General features: G+C 34.0%; 1 protein-coding gene across 7 annotated transcripts in view; it reads left to right on the top strand.

The window, feature by feature from the left end:
- CDH18 (cadherin 18) overlaps window positions 1–26,527 on the top strand; it is a 993,557-nt gene that overhangs the window by 647,285 nt on the left and 319,745 nt on the right. For all 7 annotated transcript variants that reach the window (XM_007188233.3, XM_057541771.1, XM_007188232.3 and 4 more), the window contains one exon: window positions 18,065–18,548. In XM_007188233.3, coding sequence (XP_007188295.1) covers window positions 18,321–18,548 — 228 coding nt within the window. In that variant the 5' untranslated portion in view covers window positions 18,065–18,320. The remainder of the gene's footprint in view (window positions 1–18,064; window positions 18,549–26,527) is intronic.

The raw sequence follows: 26,527 nt of genomic DNA, 5'->3' as shown, positions 1-26,527 counted from the left end.
CTCACATGTGTGAACCAAAAGGTTGAATTCTAAGATAGATAATGAGAATTAGAAAATATATGAGTTTCAACATAGCTATTAGAGCAGATGTGAAACAAAAGCACTTTAGGAACACATGTCCCTCCTATTTGGATGTATGTGCTGACATGTAAATCCACACGGTCCAGCCCTGCAGCAAATGTTTCACAACTGGCTTTTCTCCCCAAAGGAATTCAATAGAATGATCATCGTTTTACTGGCAATAATAATATTGTTACTAATTACAGTTGAGAGATTTATACATGCCAGGCTCTTGGAGATATGATCTCATATACTAATTGTATTATTCATGTTGGATGCTGTTATTATACTTATTTCAAGCATGCGAACTCAGAATCTAGTGGAAGTTTATCTTGCTTAGTTGACCCAGTTTACTAATGATAAGTGGCAGAGCCAAGACTGAAACTCAGATTACTCTGACTCCAAAGCCCTTGGTTTTCAAGTCTACCAACTGGCTAATCCAGATAGTCTCTCAGGACAAGGTGAATCATGAAGATTTGCTCTCTATTTTGATAATTTACAAAGTTAACATGATGTAGGTGAAAAAGTGTGGACAATCCTTTGTTTCCTATTTAACCATATCTTAAATGAGCTTAGTTATCTACATTTGCAAAACCATGCTAATAAAGACACATTGCAGAAACAGACTGCTTTTTTTTTAAATCATGTAACATAGTTTATTCTATCAAATAATAAACTAAAAGCCTGTTTGTTTTTCCTTGAAGATTTTACATCTTTTGGAAGAAAAGAAGAATGTTGTCTACTGATTTGAAAGAGTGTATGCTTTTCAAGGGTTCAGTATTTGTATGTTCATCAATAAGATAGGGAGTATTTAACTTAATGTACATTCTTACATTTGTGATTTGTGGTAGTTCAAATTAACTTTGGGGACTTCCCTGGTGGTCCAGTGGTTAAGACTGTGCACTTCCACTGCAGGGGGCTTGGGTTTTATCTCTGGTTAGTCGGGGAACTAAGATTCCCACATGCTGTGTGACGTGGCCGGGAAAAAAAATTTTTAAACAAATAAATAAAAATAACATAAGGGCTATAGAAAACATCAAATGCATTTACTATTTGGGCAAAAAGCAATTTCAAACATTAGTATAATATGATTCAGTGTAAAAATATATCAATTTAATTTTCTTCTTTCATTTATCCTCTGTTTCTACAGCTATTATTATGATTTATCTTCAGGACTATATATGGATATTAATTTTTATATATGGAAAGTAGAACTTAGAATCAAGTGAAGAAGGAGGGTTTTTTGCGGGTTTTTATTTTTTGCTTTGTTTCTGTTTTGTTTTTTTGCTTTTCTCTTTATACCCAATTGTATTGTTTTTATTTCTTTATTTTCATACCATGAGGAGGTAAAACTTTTATAATAAGAGCAAATAATAAAATCACCATCATAATAAATGTCTCCAGGATAAAAATCTAGACCTAGAGAATATACTTTTAATTATTTGGAACATGGATATAAATGCCTTCTAAATATTCCCAATAAAGATATATCAGTTAAAAAGGCTTTATTTTTATGGGACCACAAGATAGCAATTATGTTGATATTAACAATGTGGTAAATTCCACATGTAAACATATCAGCAAGTTATCTAATAATACTCTGGAGGACATTTTACAGTTTTGTTGTTTTGTTTTCACCATGGTTCAACAAAGTTATACTTTAGCTGCCAACAAGAATTCACTGGAGTATCCACAGGGACTTTATTACAGGAGACCCTTCCTTATATTCAGTCTCTTGAATGATTTTATTATGCAAACATATTACCTGCTTAATTCTCTAATTGCTAAAAGCTACAAAATAGCATATACAGGAAAATGCAATAACTAGAGATAAGAACACCAAATTACAAATAAGAACTCTGAGATTTCAGAACGTAAAAGCAAAACCCTTTACTTTCTAAGCTCCCTCAAAAAAACAAATATTTAATGTATCTCCTTCTATTAATACCTCAAAATTTAGTAATGCCTTGAAAATTTTAGGGTTAGTTTTCCTTTTATAGGTCTGAGAAACTAATAACAGTATAGATGATGAAAGTCTTCTGTAATTTCCCTGTGTACTTTTTATTTACCGTAAATCATCTCAAAAGAAAATTTTCCTACCATTAAAGAAAAACCCACCTATGTAGAGTTTGTTCCTCGAGTTTATCCTCATTTGCAAGGATAGGAGAATCAGACTCATTTAAACCATAAGCTCCTTATCTTATTGAAGCTATTAGAAGACATTGAATATGTATGACTTACATTTTTCTAAGTTGGTAGAAATATAGATAATGGTAATATGTGAGAAAACTCACATTTATCCTAAACATTATGTGTAGTTGAGTATCAGAGTGCACACATTTACTTTTTAATTTTAGGATAGTATTTAGATATAAAAAAGAAAAGGCCCTCCTTATCTTTATATTTAAATTTTGTGGATAGAAAAAGTAACATGTGATAAAAATAAATATGAGTGAAATGCTTAAATGGGATATCTATATAACAAAAAATTATAACATTACTGACTGACACATTTCAAGGGCTTATTACGCGTTAGAAAGAGTTCTCAATGCTTTATCTTCACTTGACTCATATAATACTAACTACAAGTTATGGGATAGGTACTACTGTCATACTCAATCAACAGCCAGGGAACTGAAACTTTGAAATATCAAATAATTCTCATCTCAAGGACCAATGGCAAAAAGACAAGCATAGTGATTCAACCCTATGTCTATTTAAATCCAGTGTTAGAGAAAGACATTGAACTCAAATAGAATTGGCTTCAAATCTCATCTCAAGCAAACTATTTAGATGCTGTGAGTTTTAGTATCTTCAAGTAGAAAATGATCATGAAACAATTTAGTTAAATAAGGTAATGGCTTTAACATATAGCTCATTATATAGCATGTAGTATCCATGTTTAACATGCTAATTTCTGTACTTCATGCTATAAATATATTAACATAAATTCAACATTAAGGTAGGCTGATGGTCTCTGGGTCTTGTTTAAAAGATACTGTTTTAATTAGTTGTGTAATTCTTCCCCCCCTAAAATACTTTATTCTCTAGGCTTCTATGGTATGCTACCTGCCCCCTACCACCACTACCATCACACTGCATATTTCTCCCATTTTTTATACAGGCTATTGATCTTCTGCTTTTAACTCTCAACGTTGAATGCCCAGTACTGAGCCCTATGCCCTGCACCCTTACCTACTTTAATTTCTTTCAACATGACTTTATTACCCCGTGGCTTTAACTAACCTTAGTATCCTGCTGACTCTTACGCGAATACCTTCAGCCCTGATCTCTCCACTGAGCTACATACTAGTTTAGTTGGCTGCCCCCTTGACATCTTTTAGGTGCCTCATAGGTAGCAGATACTAAGTTTAAAGACAAAAGTCTTCATTCCTACCTTGTTACTCTCTACCCCTTTTAATTCTTTTCGAATTTTATCTTCTAATCCAATAATTATATAGTCTAACACATAGTCTTAGCTTATCTATCTATCTTTATGCCCCCTTTGCTAGTAACTTATTGTTAGCTACTATCAACTTTTTTTTTAAGGGAGTATTTTAGTTTAATTAATTTATTTTTTCTTCTTCTTTTATTTTAAATTGAAGTATAGTTTATTTACAATGTTGTGTTAATTACTGCTGTACAACAAAATGATTCAGTTATACATATATATATTCTTTTTTTTATATATTCTTTTCTATTATGGTTTATCACAGGATATTGAATATAGTTCTCTGTGCTATACAGTAGGACCTTGTTGCTTATCCATCCTGTATATAAAAGCTTACATCTGCTCACCCCAACCTCCCTCTCCATCTCTCCCCCAACCCCCTCCCCCTTGGCAACCACCAGTCTGTTCTCTATGTCCATGATTCTGTTTCTGTTTCATGGATAGGTTAATTTGTGTCATTTTTTAGATTCCACATATAAGTGATATCATGTGGTATTTGTCTTTCTCTTTCTGACTTACTTCACTTAGTATGATAATCTCTAGTTGCATCCATGTTGCTGCAAATGGCATTATTTCCTTCACTTTTGTGACTGAGTAGTATTCCATTGTATATATGTACCACATCTTCTTTATCTATTCATCTGTTGATGGCCATTTAGGTTGTTTCCGTGTCTTGGCTGTTGTGAATAGTGCTGCTATGAACATAGGGGTGCATGTATCTTTTTGAATTATAGCTTTGTCTGGATATATGCCCAGGAGTGGGATTGCTGGATCATATGGTAATTCTATTTTTAGTTCTCTGAGGAAGCTACTATCATCTTTAACCTGCACTTCTGAAGTAGGCTTCAAACTCTTTCTTTATTTAATCCTGTTGGTTTTCCCATATTCCATTCTCCCTATGAATGGTAGAGTGTTCTTTTAAATCAGTTTATGTTATACACCCCTCAAAATATTCCAGTATCTTCTTTTCAATTAGCAGAAAATCAAATGTCCTGAGGGATGTCAGCAAGATGGCAGAATATTAAGCTCCAGATCCTCCTCCTTCCCATGTAGACACTGATTCAACAACAATACACAGAAAAACTCCCATTATGAGAAATTCAGAAACTGGTTACAAGGCTTCTGCACTCCAAGCAAGTGTGAAACCAGACATATCAAAGTCAGTAGGAAAATTTGTGGCGCTCCTTCACCATAATCCCTCCTCCTGTAAGAACGCCATGCAATTGGGAGGAAACTCTAAGCCGTTGGCTTCTCCCTGGGGAAGGACAGAAAAGACTGGACCATATGTCTATTGCTGTAAATTTTTTAGGGCACTTTCAAGAGAATGGCCTCTGTCTTCTGTCTTGGAATGTTGACAGGACCCACAATAATGCCCACTCTCACCACGTCTATTCAACATAGTACTGGAAGTCCTAGTCAGAGCAATTAGGCAAGAAAAAGAAAAAGGCGCCCAAATAGTAAAGGAAAATATAAAATTATCTCTAATCACAGGTGACATGATCTTATATATAGAAAAACCTAAAGATTCCACCAACCCCCCCAAAAACAAAACACACCCCCCTCAAACAAATAATCCTGTTAGAACTAATAAACAAATTTAACTGTTGAGATATCACCTCACACCTCTTTGAATGCCTCTTATCAAAATGACAAGAAATAACCAGTGTTGGCAAAGATGTGGAAAAAGAAGCCCGTCATGAACCAGTGATGGGCATGTAAAATGGTCCAGCTGCTATTGAGAACAGTATGGAGGTTTTTCAAAAAAATTAAAAATAGAACCACCATATGATCCAGCAATCTCATTTCTGGGTATATATCCAAAGGAAATGGAAACAGGATCTGAAAGAGATATCTGCATTTCTGTGTTGATTGCAGCATTATTCACAATAGCCAAGAGGTGGAAACAACCTCTTGTTGTTATATAAGGTATTTAAAGTAGTCAAACTCATTAAAAAAAGAAAAGAATGGTGGTCGCCAGGGGCTTGGGGAGGGGGAAATGGAGAGCTGTTGTCCAATAAGATTTCAGTCATGAAAGATAGAAAATTCTAGAAATCTGTACAACATCATACTTATAGGAACAATGCTATATGGTTAAAATTTGATAAAAGGGAGAGCTCATGTAGGTGTGTTTTACATTAATAATATAATAAACCACATGTTCTAAATGACAGGGCTACACTGCCTCAGAAAGCTTAAAAAAATAAATAAAAAATAAAAATTTCATTATCTCAAAAGCTCTTACCTTAGTGCACTTCCTTCTGTCAGTCTCTGATGCTATAGCTCACCTCTTCCCAGTCTCAGCTCCACTACCTTTGAGCACAGCTGGGTTGCACTTTTTTGTTCATTATAAGCTCATCTTGAACTAAGGACCTTGGAGTCCACTGTTTTCTCAGTCTGGAATGATTTTCCCTTACATTTACATTTATTTTTTTGTGATTCAGGCCTATTCTCAAATATCAGGCCCACAGGAGAAGCCTTCTTTCTAAGCACTCATTTCGAACTTCCCTAAATTCACTCGCCTTTAAAACACCATGTTGGTTTTCATTTGGTTTTCCTGCCATAGTATATATTTATACCTAAAAACTATTTGTATATTTGTTTACTTTTTAAGCATAATATAATAATTAACATAATAACAAGAACATTCTTTTTTTAGTTAATTGTCTCCAGCATTAGAGCAGTGACTGACCCATAATAGATGTTCAGTAAATCTTTGCTGAATATTAAATGAGTTTAATATTTGAAATCAAAATCCTTAGGTGAAACCCTTGAAAACCACATGAAATGGTATCCTTTTCTAAAACTTCCTTAACTCTTTCAAATATGGAAGATGCTATTTCTCATCTCAACTCCTTTTGCATGTTATTCACACATTTTTAAATATATTATCACTTTCCAGTTACCTTACAGGATTACTGTGAAAATCAAATAATAAAGAATATGAGAATGAACTTAACACATTATAATGTAGCATACAATTCTTTTACAGCAATGTGGAATTTAAGCTATTTATATATGTTCTATTTCTCTTGTCAGTCTCTGATTACTTTAGGGGCTGCCTTCATTTCCATTTTTTAAATCTTGCTGTCCTGCAAAGCCACAGTACAGTAAATTGCACGTTTTGGACGTTGATTAAAAAATTTTATTGGATACAAAACAGAGAGGCAGCAAATGTCCCTGCAGTATTGGATCTGCAATAGTCTGGTTCATATTGGCATTACTGAGTATACTATAAATTATCAAACCATATCAAAAAACAGTTTAAATTGAAAACCTCAATTGCCGTTTAGACCTCTTAGGCCATTATTTTTTAACTGTGTAGTAAATTAAGTGTATGTTTCTTATTAGATGATTCAGAAATTCATTCAAATGTATTTCTTTATGCCCACTCTGTTCCAAGTATTTGAGAAATGACAGTGGATATGCATCTTGTTTTTAAAAATTCACAGTCTAGTTTGAGAAAACAAGAAAATGTGATAAATTTTTATAGAAAAAAATGTTTTCAGTGTGTTATGTGTGCGTGCAGGGAAGAGGAAGTGGTGGGGATTGCACTTTGGGGAGACACAGAGTGAATGGTGCTTGTGTCTGAAGGATGCGTATAAAATTGCTAAGGGCTAAAATTGTTAAAGCATCCAAAAGTATGTGGGCAAGCATTGTGCATTCAAACTACCATAATTATTAAGCATATGGAGTATAGAATTTTAGGGGATATGGCTTATGATAAAGTGTCTTCTTGATCTGTCTTTTTGATCTTTGTGTAGGTTGTAAAAATTGACAATTGGGTTATAATTAGAAAAATTGTACAGACAAGGTTTATGGCATGCACTAGGATAAAGGAACACTGAGAACCATTCATGGTTGGAGATTGTGAATCTCTGGTGACACCAGTGCACAGATCTGTTTGATTGTCTTCACCATGCAGATGGCATATAATGGGATAGTCTTAGGGTATAACGGGCTTATAATGTGATGTAAAAACTGGCTGTATTGGTAAGAGTATGATTGTAATGGTAGAAGGTAAATTTGAACCTGAATAGAAATATAAAGTTCTATTAATTATCAGACCATTTGAACGTAATATTTTATGTATATATAAAAACATCACACGTGCCTTTTTCTGTGCAGGACATTTTATCATATTTTCTCATCAATTAAAATTCAGAAGTGCAATATCTCAGAGTTAAACAATATTATGGGTCCTATAGATTTACATTTCCTAAGGAAAACTATCTGGAATACAGTTTTAAATTCAAAGTTGGTTTGACTCCATATTTTACAAACTTTGACATATATGTGGCATGCTAGAAAAATTTAGCACTTTATTTTCTTACAAATTGGAATCAAGATGTTATATATTATATTTTAATTAAAGCAACAAACTTTCATATCAGTTAAAGAAACTGAAATATTCCAAAAAAGGGAGGATCATATTCCTACACTTCTTATAGGAAAAGATAAGCCAGTTTACTGTGGAAATAGTTGAAGAAAATATACTAGAGAAAAGCTAAATTCTTTCCATTCCATTGTAGATTTATGATACCCACCACTAAGTATCTTTTTGTGTGTGCGTCAGTTTGAAGCATTTATGTAGTTACTTTATAAAATGTGTGTTTTCAAAAAGTTTTTCAGAACATATGGGAAGCTGTTTTAAAATTACATATACACCATACATTATATGACTAGAGAACCAGAGCTCTAAGAAAAGGCACACAAGTATTAAATATTCATTATCAAGACATTATGCAAGTACTCTTGTCTCTTAATGTTTAACTTTAATTTCCTTCCAAAAAATATAAAGTCCAAAATATAATTAAAATACTTTGCTGTTATCCGAATCATGGGAAATAATTCCAATAATACATGCAAGTTGCATGTATTGTATCATGTAAGGAGTAATGCTACTCTTGCTTTTAAAAGACATACTTTATTTCCCCAGCAGTGGTGGTAGATTTTGACTGAGTAATCCAGGTACTCTTGACTGCGTCCATACCTCTGATTAATTCTTACAGAGCTTCCATGAGTTATTAGACCTGTTTTACATAGGAGAAAATTTGGCTAAGGTCACATGACTAATAAATAGGACACTCAGAACTGATAGAAGCACAAACCTGGTTTTGTTTGTTCATTCAACTGACGCTTGACTGCCTGCACCAGGTTATGCTAATCATTGAGGGTATGAAGATGACAATTAAATTCTGGCAGGAGGTTGTAGTCTCGTATGGAAGACAGACAAGGAAATGTGTAGGTCATGTGATAAATATCACTATAGGGGAAGAAATGCAATCTTTCCTTTTACCTTTTAGGTTCTTGACTGGGGCTCCTGGAATAAGACCAGTTAATAAGAGAAAAGCATACAGATTTATTTAATATAAGTTTTCTGTGGCATGGGATCCCTCTTAAGGAAATTAAGACCTGAAGAGGCAGTTTGAGGCAGACACTTCCATAGTGAGTCAGACAAAGAGCAGCAAATCGTGAAAAAGTGACAAGACAAAGGGGCTTGGGCCACTTAATTAGGTAGAGAAGTGACTAGAAAGATATGAATAAATTTAGCAAGGTTTCTTTTATTTTTTTTTATAAGGTACAAATTTTTTTTTTTTAACTTTTGGGTTTGTTTGTTTGTTTATTTATTTATTTATTTATTTATTTATTTATTTCTGGCTGTGTTGGGTCTTCGTTTCTGTGCGAGGGCTTTCTCTAGTTGCGGCGAGCGGGGGCCACTCTTCATCGCGGTGTGCGGGCCTTTCTCTATCGCGGCCTCTCTTGTTGCGGAGCACGGGCTCCAGACGCGCAGGCTCAGTAACTGTGGCTCACGGACCTAGTTGCTCTGCGGCATGTGGGATCTTCCCAGACCAGGGCTCGAACCCGTGCCCCCTGCATTGGCAGGCAGATTCTCAACCACTGCACCACCAGGGAAGCCCTAGCAAGGTTTCTTTATACAGATTTCTCTTGGTCTCCATTTGCCATCTCTGGTGAGAATGTTTCTTTCCTTCCAGAACAAGGAGAACATCTCCTATATTTGAGTTTTATGTCCTGCTTTTAGTAAGATCGAGGTGCCCTTTTGCATCTGATGATTTTCAAGTGTCTTTAACTTAAAATCTACACACCAGGTGGCGCATTTTGGGGTGGCGAGTTCTGACCTCCGTCACGACAGTAGAGAGAACAGGGGACCTTGGGAACAGAGTGATAGTCCCTGAAAACTCACTTGGGAAACTGGTGATGTGCTGGTTATTAAAACAGAATAATGGGCTTTTCATTTAGAAGAAACAATGTATACAGAGGCATAAAGGCTAGCAGGAGTGCAGCCTGGTCAGGAGACAGTGAGTGTGATAAAATATGGGTGGGTCGTGGGGTTTCCCGGGCAGACAGCAAGGATGAGAGGGGAAGTGAAAAGGCACCAAATATTGAAAAGTCATGAATTTCTTGTGAGTTTTTTATTCTCTTTCGCAGGTGAGGCAAAGACATGAAGGAATTTCAAGCAGGGGGTTGAGGAGATGATAAGTAGCTAGAGGGTAGATTTCAAAGGGAGAGGCATTGAGGGAGACCGTTGTCACCTCTTCTATTTGCATTGTGTAGTGGTACGTGCTGGGGTTGATACAGTTATAGCGTAAGATATGGCTTCTGACTTCAGAGGAAAAAGAGGGGGAAAAGCAAGACCTGCACATTTTCATATTTGTGATGAAAGCTGCAGAGAAGACTGTCACCAAAAATAAGTTCTCTGGAGTTTAGAATAGCTGTCATCCAGCATTGTCCCACGTTTTTATTCTGATTTTCCTTTCCTTCCTTTCCTTCCTCTGTATTTTATTTCCCAAAGCCTCCTTCATCTCCAAAGTCGTGGAGAATATACTGTTTCAGCTCAGTGGTTGTTAAATCAGGGTTATGGTCAGCTCTGAGTAACAGAAGCATGAAATACCTGTGGCTTTACAAAGACTGAAATACTTTCTCTCTTAACTGAGCTCAGAAAGGCAGCCCAGGGCTCAGATGGCAGCTCTGCTCTACAGTGTTCTCTGGGATAAAGTTGCTTGTTCCTCTGTCTCCAGGCTCTGACTCTCATTCTCATGGTCCAAAAGGGAGCTCCAGCCATCACATTCAGGATTCTAGTGGCGAGATGGAGGGAGGGGAAAGAATAGGTCAGACACATGCCAACAGTCTTCTAGGGGAATTTCCTGGAAAGTTAACAGACAGTACTTCTGCTTGTATTCCATTGGCTAGAATTTAGGAATTGGACCATGCTCAGCTACAAGTGAGGCTAGGAAATGTAGTCTTTATTCTGGGGGAGTGAGGTACAGAGACTTATGTTTGGCATCAGATAATTGGGCCACTAGGAGTCTCTGTACCAGTAGGATGCCTTTAGTACTTTTTCATACTTTAAATCAAACCAAATAATCCTTTTAAAATTAATTTTATGAATCCTATCATGTGAAATACAGACACACACACACACATACACAAGAACATAAATCACAAAAGTAGTGTGATAGGTAGAAATATTTATGGAAGACATGAAGAAATTCGAAATATTCATCACTCTGACAAATACAGATAAGCAAGGAAATATTGCATTTGATACCATCAGTTTCTTTTTCTATTTTCATTTTCTAATTTTTTGAATAATGTCCACTAGGCATTATGAAGATTAGAATCAGCAACATGAAAATTGGGAGTAATTCTATGATATTAGCTGTTGCAGCCGGATCGAACAATATGGTGAATATTATCTTATGTATACATATACTTTCAGGACATTGCTCTTCCTACTTCTGTGTATAATTTCAGGAATATATGAAATATTAAAATAAAACTCTACATAAGCACGTTTGCAATAATCTAAAAATAAAATGTATCTTGAGACAGAAGAATAATGACAATGTGAATAGTCTCTGCTTTATATATATATATATATATAAATACACATATACACATATACACACACACATATGCCTATGCCAACGTAGTAGGAATGTTCATATACGTATTTGATCTATCTATATATGAATAAAATATTACTCATAATGGCATACAGTATATGTCATTTGCAAAGTTTACTCATGCATATTTGGCTCAATATTTGAACAGCTTCCTTAATTTCCTCAAACTTAGTGAGAAAGCAGGATTTGATTGATGAAATGAAACTTTGTTATGTAGTACCTGCACTTCTTTGATTGTGACAGGCTTTTTTTTTTTTTTAATTTTATTTATTTATTTATTTATTTTTGGCTGTGTTGGGTCTTCATTTCTGTGCGAGGGCTTTCTCCAGTTGCGGCAAGCGGGGGCCAGTCTTCATCGCGGTGCGCGGGCCTCTCACTGTCGCGGCTTCTCTTGCTGCGGAGCACAGGCTCCAGACGCGCAGGCTCAGTAGTTGTGGCGCACGGGCCGAGTTGCTCCGCGGCATGTGGGATCCTCCCAGCCCAGAGCTCGAACCCGTGTCCCCTGCATTGGCAGGCGGACTCTCAACCACTGCGCCACCAGGGAAGCCCGTGACAGGCTTTTAAGTAAAAAACAAAGTATAATGTTAGCCACATCAAAGCATGCTTTTAAAAAGTTGTTGTTTTGGGGGTTTTTTTGTAACACATTCTTAGAATTAAACGTTCTAAGTTGAAACTTGGTATTTTAACACCACTCTTGCTGCACAAACCCTGAATTAATATGTCTATTTCCCATGTATTTATCCCTTCATTCAACAAATAATTAGTTATTGGCTACAATATGAAAGGTACTTCACAAACCAATACAGGAAATGGAAAATACATAAGACACAGTGTGAGAACTCTAAAAAATCTGACACAAAGACAAATTAAATAGCACCTATATAAAAAAGTTAAATGGTGGTCTGCACAAGTAAGAAAGAATTAGATAAATGTTATAGTAATTCAGAGAAGCAAGCAGTTACATTGAACTATGTTATCCAAACTTTCAAGTGAAGAATTTGAGATTTTATCTTACCATGACGCTAATAAGTTAGGTTGCCACAGTTTTATAGATGCTGGCAGAGCCCACAAAACTCTGGATCAAAGGCTTTATTACCCACAGCACAGCAGGCAGCATGAGTTTCCCTTGCCCCTCACATGCCATGGGGAGACAGGAAGCAGCTAGGTATATGCCACACACATAGTATATTTGAATCACAGCTAAAGAACCCTGATTTTTGAATCCCCTGTCTTATAAAGGGTCTGCTAGCACACCTCTCCAACCTTCTTCCTAGAAAAATACATTATCTTTATAATCCAGTCAGAAAACAAATCTACCCACTTCCCCCAAAGGAGAGGGAAGTATCTCTTTTTTCCAAGGCTGTTTGATGTACAGACATCCTTGAAAAGATAGTATGAAACAAAGCTGTCAGTGCCTCTTGCTCAGAAAATGTGCAGAAACACAAAAGACCCTAAGAGAATTGTATCCCAAGATAGAGGAGTCTTTGTAAAGAAACACCCTTTAATCCAGGCCTCAGAGGATAGGTTTTACTAAATGGAGTTTGGAGAATAAGGCTTTTAAGGCAAGCAAAGTTGAATGAGCCATGTCAGGAAGTAATGCCTACAAGTACACATGTAGTGTTTTTTTGTTTGTTTGTTTGTTTTTTAACATCTTTATTGGAGTATAATTGCACATGTAGTGGTTTTATCACCATCTCCGTGAAACTTAACATTTCCAACAGAAAAACATTATGTAAAAGTTACTGCTTCTTGTTTTATGTATGTTATTATTTAGATATTTCATTATATTTTAAACAGAGCCACATTTTCAAATAATATAAAGCATTTTACCTTTAAATACATATGTTTTAAATATATAATAAATATATATGTTTTAAGTGAATGCAATTGATTATGTGCAAATCTTGGGGCTATGAGAATATCCTAAAATGGTCAGATTGAAATCAAAAATATTGATTTGAGAGCCAACCTGGAAATAAAACTTGCAACAAATTTAGGTGAAGCCCTCTGCAATTTCATGTGATTTATGAGTATTTGCATTTTGACTGTAAGCAAGAGCTGTTTAATCCAGTTGACACCTATGGAGAAGAGTAAAATGAATTATTAATCAGATAAATTATCAATTAAGGAAGAATCAAACACTAATGGAAAAAATAGTAAAATTGAGAGTAGAGAACAGGAAGGTAAAACCAAAATTTAGAATCCAGTATCATTGGAAACTGAATAAGAACTAGACTTAGAACAAGAGAATGATACTGATATTATTGGATCTGAAAATGATAGAAACCATAGTTCCAGGGTCAGATATATACCTGAGAATGCATCTTGTCAGCAATAGCTATTATGCCTGTAAACACCAACCTAAAGGATAACTTAAGGTTTTAGAACACAACATCCTGAAGGTAGGTAGTAAGTATACACATACATACATACAAACACACATGCATACACACACAGATAGATAGTAGTAAATTTATTTTTATTAAACTGAAAAAAAGCTTTTGTTCAGTATTTGTAACTTTTTCTTTATATATGTACCCCAGAATTCAAATATAATATAAATTTTGTTATATTTGAATCTGCCTGGCAGTATGATGGATTTTAATAATTTACCATGGAAAAGTTAAGTTACATCATTTTCAAGATGTATCACCCTCTCATGAAGAACAGCCTTCTCATCCAATAGATTTACAGGTTTGACATTTGGGAAGACCCCCTTCTGTGCACTGGGCATCCTACTACCATTAACATGTATTTCTCCACACAAGATGTCCTTATATATCTGCAATGAAAACATTCCAAAAATATGAACTTTCCATCATACTTTATCTTCTTTTGACATTTTCTACTTGAGCTAAGCTTGCTCTATGCAAAGTCAGGTCAATTCCGACCAGTAATATATAATGCTAAAGTTTAGAAGTCAGTAGCAATTATAATCCTAGGCTTTTTGAACATGTGAAATAGTATCTTACATAACCCCACACATATGGAGAATGGAAAGATACATTCATAAAATAAAGCTGACAGAGTATTTTTTACAAAGAAATTTTCAAAACAAGAAAAAGAGCAAAGAAATCTTTTTAAAAAAAGCAAACAGAAGGCATTCTCTAGACTTCTTTGGATTCCCAGTTTTATAAATTAAGAATGAATTGGAAAGAAAATCCAGTCAAAGGCCCAAGTTACAAGCAATACATTTGGAGTGAATATGACAATATTTTTCTTTGAGAATGTTGCTTACTCAGAGCCCTTTGAAGGAATGACTATACTTATAAGCTATAAATGGCTGATCGTTGAATCTTGGGTGATGTTCACATAAGTCAGCATAAGAAAAGTCTTAAATGATACACAGTTACTAAATCATAAACTCAAAGAATTAACTGAACATGCTTAAAGATAATCCAATAAAAATTTTTATTCATAAATGAGAGATGTGAAGCTCAGAGAATAAAATGCTCATAAACTGATATTTTCTACAGAATGAGCATTTGAGGTCATGTCTCTTAACTCAGTACAGTGTCATTAATTCTACTACAGAAGAGGGAGTAGTTACAAAAGCAAGAGGACTAGTATCTGGAAGCAGCATTGAATCACTACAATTAGGTACTGCAACGGGGAGAGAGGTCTGCGTTACACATTAGTGCAGGTAATGCATTATTCGGAAGGAACTTTGTGTTTAGAGTATTATGGGAGTAATGCTTTTTATAAGAGAATGTTTTCGTTTTCAAACAGCAAAAGCCAACTTTGGCCAAGGAAAGCAACAAATCAGTTTATTGGAAGAATATTATGTAGCCGTCAAAATTGGTGAGAGGCCTTAAAAATCAGGTTTGGCAAGAAGTAGGAACAAACAGAAGTTAGGTAGTAAGAAACAATGTCAGGTACTCGCCACTGAAACTGCACGTCCAAAGTGACCCTTAATTCATGCAGCTGCCACTGAACTCTGTCCATCATGGCTGCTGAGCTCACCAGGGCTACATCTGGGTCTTAAGACCTTTACCGCTGCTGTGAAAAATAATGTCTCATCTTTGCCTACATCCATCCATCATCTGCTCCAGGGTATGGGAGCCTGTAATTAATATGCATATGTCATTGGTGCAAGTTTTAACTGAAAGGTGAGAAGAAAGAAGTATCTGGTCCCTAGGTGTTATGCTTATGTCTCTGTTTATCAGAATTCATATATTGGAGTGTTCCAGGAAAGCAGGAAGGGTGTTTGAAGGCTGCATGCTGCTTAGTTTAAAAAAAAAAAAGGAAAATGGCTGTAACATATTTTTATTATGTTATTCTCAACCAGTGGTTTATTTTATTATTTTTGCATTTTAATTCTAACCTATACAGGGATGGATTTCTTGATATAGAGTAGACGATTTTCACATTTGGATTTCTGTCCTCTCATTATGTAGTATATCAAATTGCTTTCAAAAGTACAGTAGTGATGTTTACGTTTGCTTTTTTGTTCCACAGAGCCTTACTTACCACTTCTCATAATTGTCATAATAGAGATTCATAAACATATAATGCATAGGTAGATTGAAATGCATTTATGTATTTTGGGGATGCCATTCAAGATCATTTTTGTAAAGAAAACACTCATTCTACATATCTGTAATGCATTACAAAAGACACTTTCTTCATCTTCTACTCATGAATTATGCTTTGTTAAATAACTTGGCATAAAAGGCAAAGATGTTAATTTCATTTAAAAATCACACCAAATGGTGTAAAAGTATTAAGAAAACAACACCTTTTATATATTAATCAACTTGATTTCTAGAAGAAAGGCTAGTTAAAGTCTCTTTTTTGAGATCTGCGACTTGAAAATTACAAAACTTTTGATAAATTAAAAATAAAACTTTAAAAGTATCCAGATAATTTATTCAGTGAACTGAAGCAAATATTAAAATCAATTATTCATCGCAAATGAGAAAATTGAGACTCAAAATTAGATGTTTCACATAAGTGCATATTGTAAATAAATTGTCAAAAAAAAGAGAAAGCCTCTGTTTTCTGACTTTCCTTCCATTGCTCTTACAATGTTGGAGCTAAAATGGTATTGCTCTTTTTTAATATGTTAGGAAAGTTTTTGAGTCATTTTAATTTAAATCAATGAAAAATGTATCTTTGCCCTTAAAAAATATTATACATTTTAATTTATATTTGCCAGCTGACTAAAATAAAATCCCAGTTCAAATCCAGTATAATTCTTACACAATTGGTGAGGTAAGTATTATTATTAACCCTAATTTATGGGGAGAGATACTGATAGAGAAAACCACCTTGCTCTGGGTCTTTTTTCCATCCCCTACTTAGTTTTCTCAATTGAATAGAAGAATTATACTATGACTGATTATTTATATTCAGTTTTTTAAATCATTTATATTTTCATGTCAACCACCTTGCAATTCATTTAGGTCTACATTTCCATTTGTGCTGATTTGCAAGGGTGAATTTTATGGAGTGAGAAAGTGATTCATCTAATGTTTTTTTACTAGATGGGATAGCTATAATCTTGAGTCATTATATTTTTTTCTAAACACATGTTGAAACATGCATATATAAACATACAGCAAAACATGCTACACAGTTTTATGTGTTTTCAATAAGCTAATAATCTTAGTCAAGCTTTTCTCTCCCAAATCCTGTCTTTTGTCTTCCAGAAATGTTTCTCAAGTTTTACTTTATTGTCCAGTTGTACTAAAACCTAAGTCCAAGTCCTCAGCATTCCTTATTTGAAAATCGAAATATTTTCCCCTCTGTTCTTTTTGCCACCATCCTTTTCTTCCTTATACCTCTCTTGGCATAGTCGCTAGAATTTTGTGTAGTGTCATTCCCAAGCTTGAATCACTGTCTTGCCTGGAGGTAAAGACCACATCCTAGAGCATCATCTGAAGGCCTATTAAAACCCATGCAAGCTCTGATTCAGTTGTTAATATTACTCATGTTCAATTGTGCCAATCTTATCCCCAAGCGTGGAGTAACTTTCAGTGACATACATTTTTTTCAGCCATCTTCTTTCTTCTATTTTACTTACTAAACAATTTCTGTACATACTTGATTGCTGTGATAGTTTGTGAAAACTTTTCAACCCTAGGGAGTATTTTGTTGAAATTGTGTGAGTCATATGTAGTAGAAAATCGATGTACACAATGTGCAGTAAGTTGTATCACATCTAACAAAAGCGAAATAAACACAAAAACAAATAAACAATTTGCACTTAGAGTGGAGTCCCTAATAGATCAGGTAGTGTAAGAGATCATACTAACTCAGGTCTGGGCACATACTCATGGTCAATTTTTGAGCATTTTAACACTCCCTAGGGCTTCATTTTTGTTGTTTCTATGTATATATTCTTTGAAACGATATATATATATAATATATATTAATATATATGTTCAATTATATATATACATATATAGTTGAGAATTAAAAATACAAATATGTATGTCCCTGAAAAATGCAGCGTGCAGGCTTATGCCTGGCTGTGTGTATGTATGCTTGTGTTTATTTCCAAAAGAACTTGCATGTGTTCTTTTCCTATCATCATCACCCTGCAAAACAGTATAATTTGCATTCAGAGCAAATACTTAAAACTGCCATGTTTTGTAATGTATATAATTTTCTCTCTTTCGATTAGGTAGGAAATGGTTGCCCCAGTTCACCAACTGTGAAGACCTAGGATCACACAACTACAGCTTTGATTCTCCAAGTGTTTCAGGATGTAAATGTAGTCTGACCTTTCCCTGCTGGACAGCTAAATCATGGACACGCTAAACAATTTAATTTGGACTGTCCTTCCAAAAGATGCTTTGGCTTCTCTCTCGAATGCTCACTAAGCATTTGTAGCTGACAAGGAAAAGGAAGAAAACTGTGAACTGGAAAGTTATCTTACAATGAAAATTACGAGCACATCTTGCATCTGTCCAGTCCTCGTGTGTCTCTGTTTTGTGCAGAGGTGTTATGGAACTGCTCAACACAGCTCCATCAAGGGGACCAGAAACCAAACCAAACACATCGAAGGTGAAACCGAAGTCCACCACCGTCCCAAAAGGGGATGGGTTTGGAATCAGTTCTTTGTTTTAGAAGAACACATGGGACCAGATCCACAATATGTTGGAAAAGTAAGTTTTTCTTTATTGGTTTGTTTTTTCCTCTCCTGGGAAATTGGGAGGTGGGATGAGGGTGGAGTTGCAGTTGGATTTGAAGAGACATGGCACTTTAAGTGAATTATGTTATAGAATGCTATTTCTTATTCTAAACATTTTAAAATAATAATTAGAAAAAATGAACTTCACCAATCATGTCACATCTCCCTAAACATCGGTCCGTACAGACTAGGCTGAATGTTCTTTACCAGCATATTACTCTTCCTGTTCTCTCATGTAAAATGGAGACACTTAATTAAACACACAATTCAGTTATTTCGTCTTTATTACCATGAAGATATATTAGAATTCACCGTGTCATTTATTGGTATGTTGATACTTACAGTTTTTTTAATCTATTGCTATTGCACATGAGGCTAAAAAGAAGACACTATATACGGCATCTAATATATTTCTGCTAACTGTTACAGAGACGGTATTTGAATTTATGTCAGCCTTTAAAAACACATGGATATTTTTCCAATCCCCCAAATTAATTTCCATACAAATATCGATATATTTAAATATAGATTAAATATAAACTGGGTGTACAGGTTTTGTTAAAATCCCAAAAGAATGAAGTTGACAAAATGACCAGTAACTTCAGACCAACTTCCCTTTCTCTCAGAAATGCAGACAAGACAATTTAATGGCTTGTGAAACCCTTTAGGAAATTGTGCACTCAGTAATAAGGGACAGTTTAAGCACGTGTCAAGGCTCCAGGGTGAAGAATAGAGTGGGAAGTAGAGAGACCTTCCAATAGATTACTGATTGTTGGAAGCAGGCACACTTAGGTTTGTTCAGTACCTATGGGAGAAGCAGCAATCACAGCAGTAGAATCTTTATGACTGCAGGCTCAGTGACTTCTGCCTCCCTGCTTGACTATTTATTTTCACTTTAACACTGTTAGTACTAAAAAAAAAAAAAAAAAAAAATAGTACTCCATCCAAGCCACAGTGCTTCCCTAATGTGTAGGCAGTACAGGAGTACAAGCCATCTGTTCTGCCCCTCTTCCAACATGGACTGGGTGGCAGCTATATTTTCCATACAAGGCAGGAGCTACGGAGTCAGAATGTGAAACACAAAAAAGATCTGGAACAATTCTATCATTCTCTTATGTGCATATTAAAACAAGAAGGAAAACCCCTCATATTCATCCTATGCTTTTTTCCTACAGACTGTTCCATGAAGTAAATGTAGATAAATGTACTAAAGTAAAAACATAATATATTGAATTACTATAAAGTTATTTTTGTTATGAACTTCAAAATCCTTTTCCTATAATCCTCTCAATCCTTGAAAAGGAGGGAAACAAAAAAGGAACAGAAAAATGTTTCCTTTGTAGAGTACCAAAAGGAAAAATTATATATTATTTAAAAAAATTTTATGCATATTTATTGTCACTTTAACTAAAAAACGGAAACAAAAGTTGCTAGAAAAGGTTAGGGAAAGATCAGATAGCTTCTCATTTTTTAGTGGGTCACCTAGTTTGAGTGAAAAATGAAAGCTCAATCAGTAGATTAGTTGCAAACAGTCGTTCTGGGCTTGGGTGCCAATGAACATATGGTTGAGAGCTTGTTAGCCATCAGGAGGTGGTGAGGGCTGTGAATCTGTTCCTTTGTGGAGGTTCTGTGGAAATCGGTATCCATTCTGTTGTAGTATTAACAGACAAATTTAAAGGGTCACACCCAAAGGTGTGGCCCCCCTATTCCCTATCTGACCTGGGGCCCCTCACTCATTCATAATCTTTCTACTCAATATTCATCTGCCTTTATGAGCAATTCTAACTTGATTGTGTGGATTCATTCCCCTCATCCATAACCCCCTACATACGTACAAACACATGTACATACATACATCCATAAACACCTACATACATATATATGTACATACACAACTGTGACAGTTCAAAAAAACCTGCAAAATTCAACAATCCATATGTACTTATAATAACCTCCTGTTCCATTATTTTTATTAGAGAAGAGAATTTATATTTCACACTTATAAATACATTCATAATGAACGAGAGCCATATATTTTCAAAGTGTTCCTGAATAGAAGATAGAATCATTACAGTTACTATAAGCATGAGACGGGAGTACCTCCAAAGAGCTGAAAATTATCTCCTTTACTCCCTTCTGTCACTGAAATTCCAGCAGGAATTTTGTCAACAGAAACAAAATAATAATCATATAATACAAAATAATAATCATACAATACAAAATAATAATCATACAATAATCCAATGCAATATTTGTTATTAAAATAATATATTTTCTACATGAATTATATAAGTTGGTTTCCAGTCATCCTTGATCTCTGGATAGTAATTTTGTGTATCTATAGTTATATTTCACATTATAAAACAACATCTGAAACATTTGATAAGAGCTCAAGCCAAACTGTTTTGATACTTACCAATTTCTTTTATATTTTTTATAATAATTTTCTTTGACTTTTCTTAGTGATTGGGTTTATTATGAGGGAATTTATTTTGTTGACATTGGTCAATATGCATTATTCACTACGAAGAGATTTTTTTTTTTTAATGAGGCTAAGGCCATGAACATACGGCAGTTTTAATGGTACGTAGTATAACTATATATACATGTATAATACATACACCATCTCACCATTAAAATATATATATAATTATACATATATACAGATAAATATAATTGACAATCCATAATTTTTTTTCAGAGTGTAATGGCCATGAGAAATCAAATACCAAAACTAGTGTATGAATATATCTCACGGATTTAACCTCATGGACTTATTAAAGATCTTTCTAAATACTTGAAAGATTAGAGTAAGGAAGCTATAAGTAGTAAGTAAGTCCTTTCTTTTTGGAAAGAAAGGACTTTTGTTTGCAAGTAAGTCCTCTCTTCTTGGAAAAAATTATGGTAATGTCATTATAGTTTTACAACAAAAATGTTCTCTCTTTTCCAAAAATTATGTAAAAACTAATATAGACCATTTAATCTGTTTTTATTTTCAAAATTGAACAGAGCTGAATGAATTCCATTATAACTAAGAACATAATTTTGTATAAAATATCACACACATCCTTAAGTGCAGGCCATGTATCACACCTAGCATTAGAGTAGACTCATTGCCTTCATGAGATAGTAATGATTAGTGAGTATAGAGCTGAGTTTGAGTTAAGGCTTCTCTGCTTATTATCTGTATTACAACTAGCAAGTGTCTTAATTCCCTGCATTTCTGTTTCCTTACACGTAATGCTGAGAAATACTGTTTGACATTTCTGTTACTAACTCAAGTGTGTTATAAAGTTTGGTTTATAGTTTAGATTATGGGTTAGTTAAACCATAGCCTGTGTGCAAATTCATCTAGTTGCATGTGCTGGTATTGCTTGCATACTAAAAAAAAAAAAAAAAAATTAACTATTGAAAAAATTTAAGCAATAATATTTTGTGATACATGGAAATGAAATGAAATCCAAATTCAGTTTCTGTAAATAATGTTTTATTGGAATACAGCCAGACTTACATTTACATATTGTATATGGCTGTTTTCAATCTACTATGGTAGAATTAGGTAGTGGCAAGAGAAATTACAGTCCACAAAGTCTAAAATATTTACTAATGAACATTTCCAGAAAATATTTGGAACCCCTCTTTGAGATATCTGCCTCACCTAGTAGACTGTGAATGCTTTGAAAGCAGGTTCTGGGACTACTTCATCTTCATTTGCACAGAATCTACCTCAGTGCCTATTGTAATGATCAAATGTGGTAATTCACTGGAAAGAGCTCCATAAACTATAGCCTTTTGTAGTCATGTTAATGGTTGTGATAATTATTTGAAATTATTGAGACAAAAATCTCTGTTTATAAACTCTGTTTATTCATCTCTGTTTATCAACTTGGTGTTTTTGTTTTTATTGTTTTGTTGCATTACATGCAGTAGTGTAATGAATGTCCTTTTACACACATCATTTAGCGTACATATAGGTGTATCTGTGGGAGAGATTTCCAGAGTGGGATTCTCATTTAAAAATAAATAAATCTTTAATTCTGGTAGATGTTACCAGATCCTCCTCCATAGGTGGTGGTGAATTTTGCACCTCTTTGATGTATGAGAATAAATATTTCTCTACAGCCGTGCCAACAGATAGGATTGTAAAACTTGGAATTTTACAAATATTATAGGTGAAAAATTGCATCTCTGTGTACTTTCAATTTACATTTCTCTTATTATGAGTAAAATTGATCACCTTTTCATAGTTGAAGGGATATGAATATTCCTTTTTTACTAACTGACGCTTCAGGCCCTTTTGTTAGTCTTTTTAACTTATACTTTTGATATTTACATAATAGATGAAATAATTCTTTGCCAGTGATGTTACCAATAATTTTTTCACAGTTGCCGTTTGCCTTTTGACTTTGTTTACAATTTTTGCTTTATAGAAATGTATTATTTTAATTTGATCATTCTTAGCATTCCTTTGACTGAAACTACATTTTTATTTGGTTTGGATTCCTCTGAAATTTGAGGATTTTGGTGTTCAGAATTAGTGACTAAAATTAATTAGATTAAAAATGCATTCTTAAGGTATTAATATCTACAGTTTATTACATATACTAGAAAATATTACTTAATGAATAAAAAAGATGGTGTAAAAGTGGAATTGCTTACTTTAGAGATCAGAAATTATAATTTAAAATACACATGATTTCTTATTTTTGGACACTAGCTACTGGCTGTATTGCATATATGTTTCATATTTACCAGTAGAATATATCCTAGTGTGCAGGTTGTAACTGCAAAGTATATTGACTCTTAATGGTACATGCTAGGAATATTTAAATATGTGTAACTATTAGAACTTAACTAAGGACATACATTGGAAATAATGTCTTTTAACACACAAGTGCTGGAGATGAGCTTCATATATTTCAAGTGATAATTGCTTGCGATTAGCTAGGTGTTCTGCTCCATAAATACATATTATTTTCATTTTAAAAACATTGAGGATGACTTCTTTAACCAAGAATTCTTGTATGAGAAATAAAGGAAACTCTGTGTTTACTTCGGTATATCTTTAAGTAGATATTATCCACATTGCATTATTTAGTAATTAAAGAGAATAGAATAAAAAAATCATAAACAAGAGGTAAGACACCAAAAACTGTGTTCCTACTTAGTAGCATGTTTTAGGCTAAGGTACCTAATCTATTAACAATGTTACATTAGGGTTTGGGCTATATTGACATTAAATATATATTTGACAATAAAAATTAATAAGAACTTAGATTTTTTTCAGGATAAACAAATGAATTATAGTCTCCGTCTTCACTTCCCTTCATTTATGGTGTATATTCTTATAACTGTTAGAATTTTTTCTAGATATAAACTGTAACATGGAGAAGATATTGCTTACATCTATGAAGAATTTAGTTACTAAAATTCTACCTCTCACTCTCCTCTTTACCCATGTCCTACATGTGTGAGTAGCTAAGTGTAGACTCTAGGCAATTATTCCCAATTTGCTTTATGAAAACAACAACAACAACAAGCATATAGAGGGTAAGAAAGGAATTCTAGCAGTATAAAGGAACTAAGAAACCATCTTGCCAAATTCCTCAAGTAATAGAAGGCAATGATGCTCGAAACAGTTAAGTGATCTCTTCATGGGAAGGGGGATTAGTTATGACAGTGCCAAAGAACAAATTGTAAGATATCTGATTCTTTAATGAAAGTCAGTTTCTAGTATATAGTGCATGAAATTCCCCTCTCATCATCACTGTTATTGCCATTAGTTTATATTTTTTTCTTTCTTTAAAAGAGCACCTTCAAATCTCTTTTAATATGAAGTACTGTAGCTGCAAATTAAATAAATGATTTTGAGGTTGAAGAGAGAATAAATCATGTATGAAGGAATGGGAAGGCTCAGGCTTTTCAGAAAAAGAAAAGATAGCTTTAATGTCATCGTGAACTCTGAATTAAAAATTAAACACACAGCAAGAAAAGGTCCCAATTGTCATCTGATATTGTAAAGACAATAATTTTATGAATATTTTTACCATAACTTGTTTGAAATGGAAAACGTCCTGTATCAAAACATGACATTTGAATTTTACACAAGTGACAATGTGATGACATGATGTCATGTGAAATTAATTCATAGCATACAGTTCCATTATGGATATAGAAATTTCTCAATAGTCATCATGGAAATTTAACTCTTTAGATCCAGTCCTAAAAGAAATTGGGTGCATAAAAGAGAAATTTGATTTTGCATATATTTCATTTAATTTGTAGTGATATAGAACCTGTTTTTTTTTTTTTAAGAGATCAGATTTCACTAAGTTTAATTTTACTTTTAGAGAAGAGTGACATTCTATCTGAACTGTTTAAAAATGTTGAAATTAATAGCATTAACACTCATTATATATAGTGTTGTTCAATGCTACGCCAGAAAAATTTTAAACATCATCAATACAAAGCAATACCTATTATGGGCACAATGTATGCATTTATTCACCTCGTGAACTTTTTATCACTGTGCAAATGCACCCACTTGTGTCTGTGTGTGTATGTGGGCTTGAGTGTTATCCATGGTGCTAAGCCAGAGGTGACTTTAACCCCTGGGGGTGTTTGGCAATGTCTGGACGCATTTTTCGCCCCTGATAAATTGTCTGTTCGTTTCATTTGGCATAATCACTATGGTTACGGCTCCTTAAAGGGTTCAGGAAAATGTCATAATGTGTTTTCAAATCAGAATAAAATATGAACATGAATATAGCTGTCTATATTAGTCTTTATATAAATGCAACTGCAAATAGAATTTATCATTTTAATTGGAAAAAAAAAAAAAAAGGCCCACAAAGGCAAAAGGGCCAAGGGTCCCTGAAAGTTGTAATGTGGACCTGATTTTTGGTTGCGACAAGCAGGGATGTGGTGCTACTGGCATTTAGTTAGTAGAGGCCAGGGATGCTGCCACACATTCTGTAACACACAGGGCAGCCCCCACCAACGAAGAATTATCCAGTGCAAAGTGGCAATAGTGCCAGCCTGGATCCGACATTGACACCCATAGAACACATTTTTCTTGATCAAAATGTTTTTGAGTATATTGTCCATACTATTACATCACTATAATGACATTTTACATGTGTCATTTATAATCCACACACGAATGACTTTTAAACTTAAGTTTTTTAATGCAATCTGATGATTTATTTTTCTAAGCAATGATTTTATTCCATTGTTTATTTTGATTTCTAATATGCTTGGACTTATTACTACCAATTTATTTTGTATTTTATGGGCACTCTGTTTTCTGTTTGTTGTTTTGTTTTTTTCTCCTTTTATTCTACTATAATAACTTCTCTTGGGATTTTTCTCTGCTGGTTTGAAAGTTTTATGTTGTATGTTTTTGATATTTGTGCTCGTTCTTAATTTTTTTGCGCATTCTTGACTTCACGTCAAAACTTAGTGTCTCTATCAACCTCCTATACGATGACGTAGAATGACCACATTTTGATTACATTATTGTGTTTTCTACTTTTTACATGCCTACTAGCCAAACTGTTTTTAAGCCACCCAATCACTCATTCTTCTTCTTATCGTTATTGTTGTTAGTATTAATGTATAAAGTATATACTTATTTATATGTTTAACATATTTTATAACTTTTTTACTTGCCTTTGCTTCTATATCAAACTTCTTGGGTTCAGTTTACTTCTTACTGAAATATGAGCCGATTTCTTTTTAACAGGTACTTTAGAAAGCTTAAATTTGATACCAGTACAGTTACCCTAAACAATATGAATATCTTAGGATGTTTAAACACTAATCACTTTCTCCTTTTTCATATTATATTTGTCTAGCATCTTCTTTTCTCATTTTTTAAAAGAAATTTCCAGATTTCTTTAATTATTATTAAAGTCATTTAAACATTGTCTTGCTTAGATTTACCCAACTTTA

The sequence above is a fragment of the Balaenoptera acutorostrata genome, chromosome 2, assembly GCF_949987535.1.
Source record: "Balaenoptera acutorostrata chromosome 2, mBalAcu1.1, whole genome shotgun sequence".
Taxonomy (NCBI): domain Eukaryota; kingdom Metazoa; phylum Chordata; class Mammalia; order Artiodactyla; family Balaenopteridae; genus Balaenoptera; species Balaenoptera acutorostrata.
The sequence above is the reverse complement of the archived record's forward strand: the minus strand, read 5'-3'. Positions and strand labels throughout refer to the sequence as shown.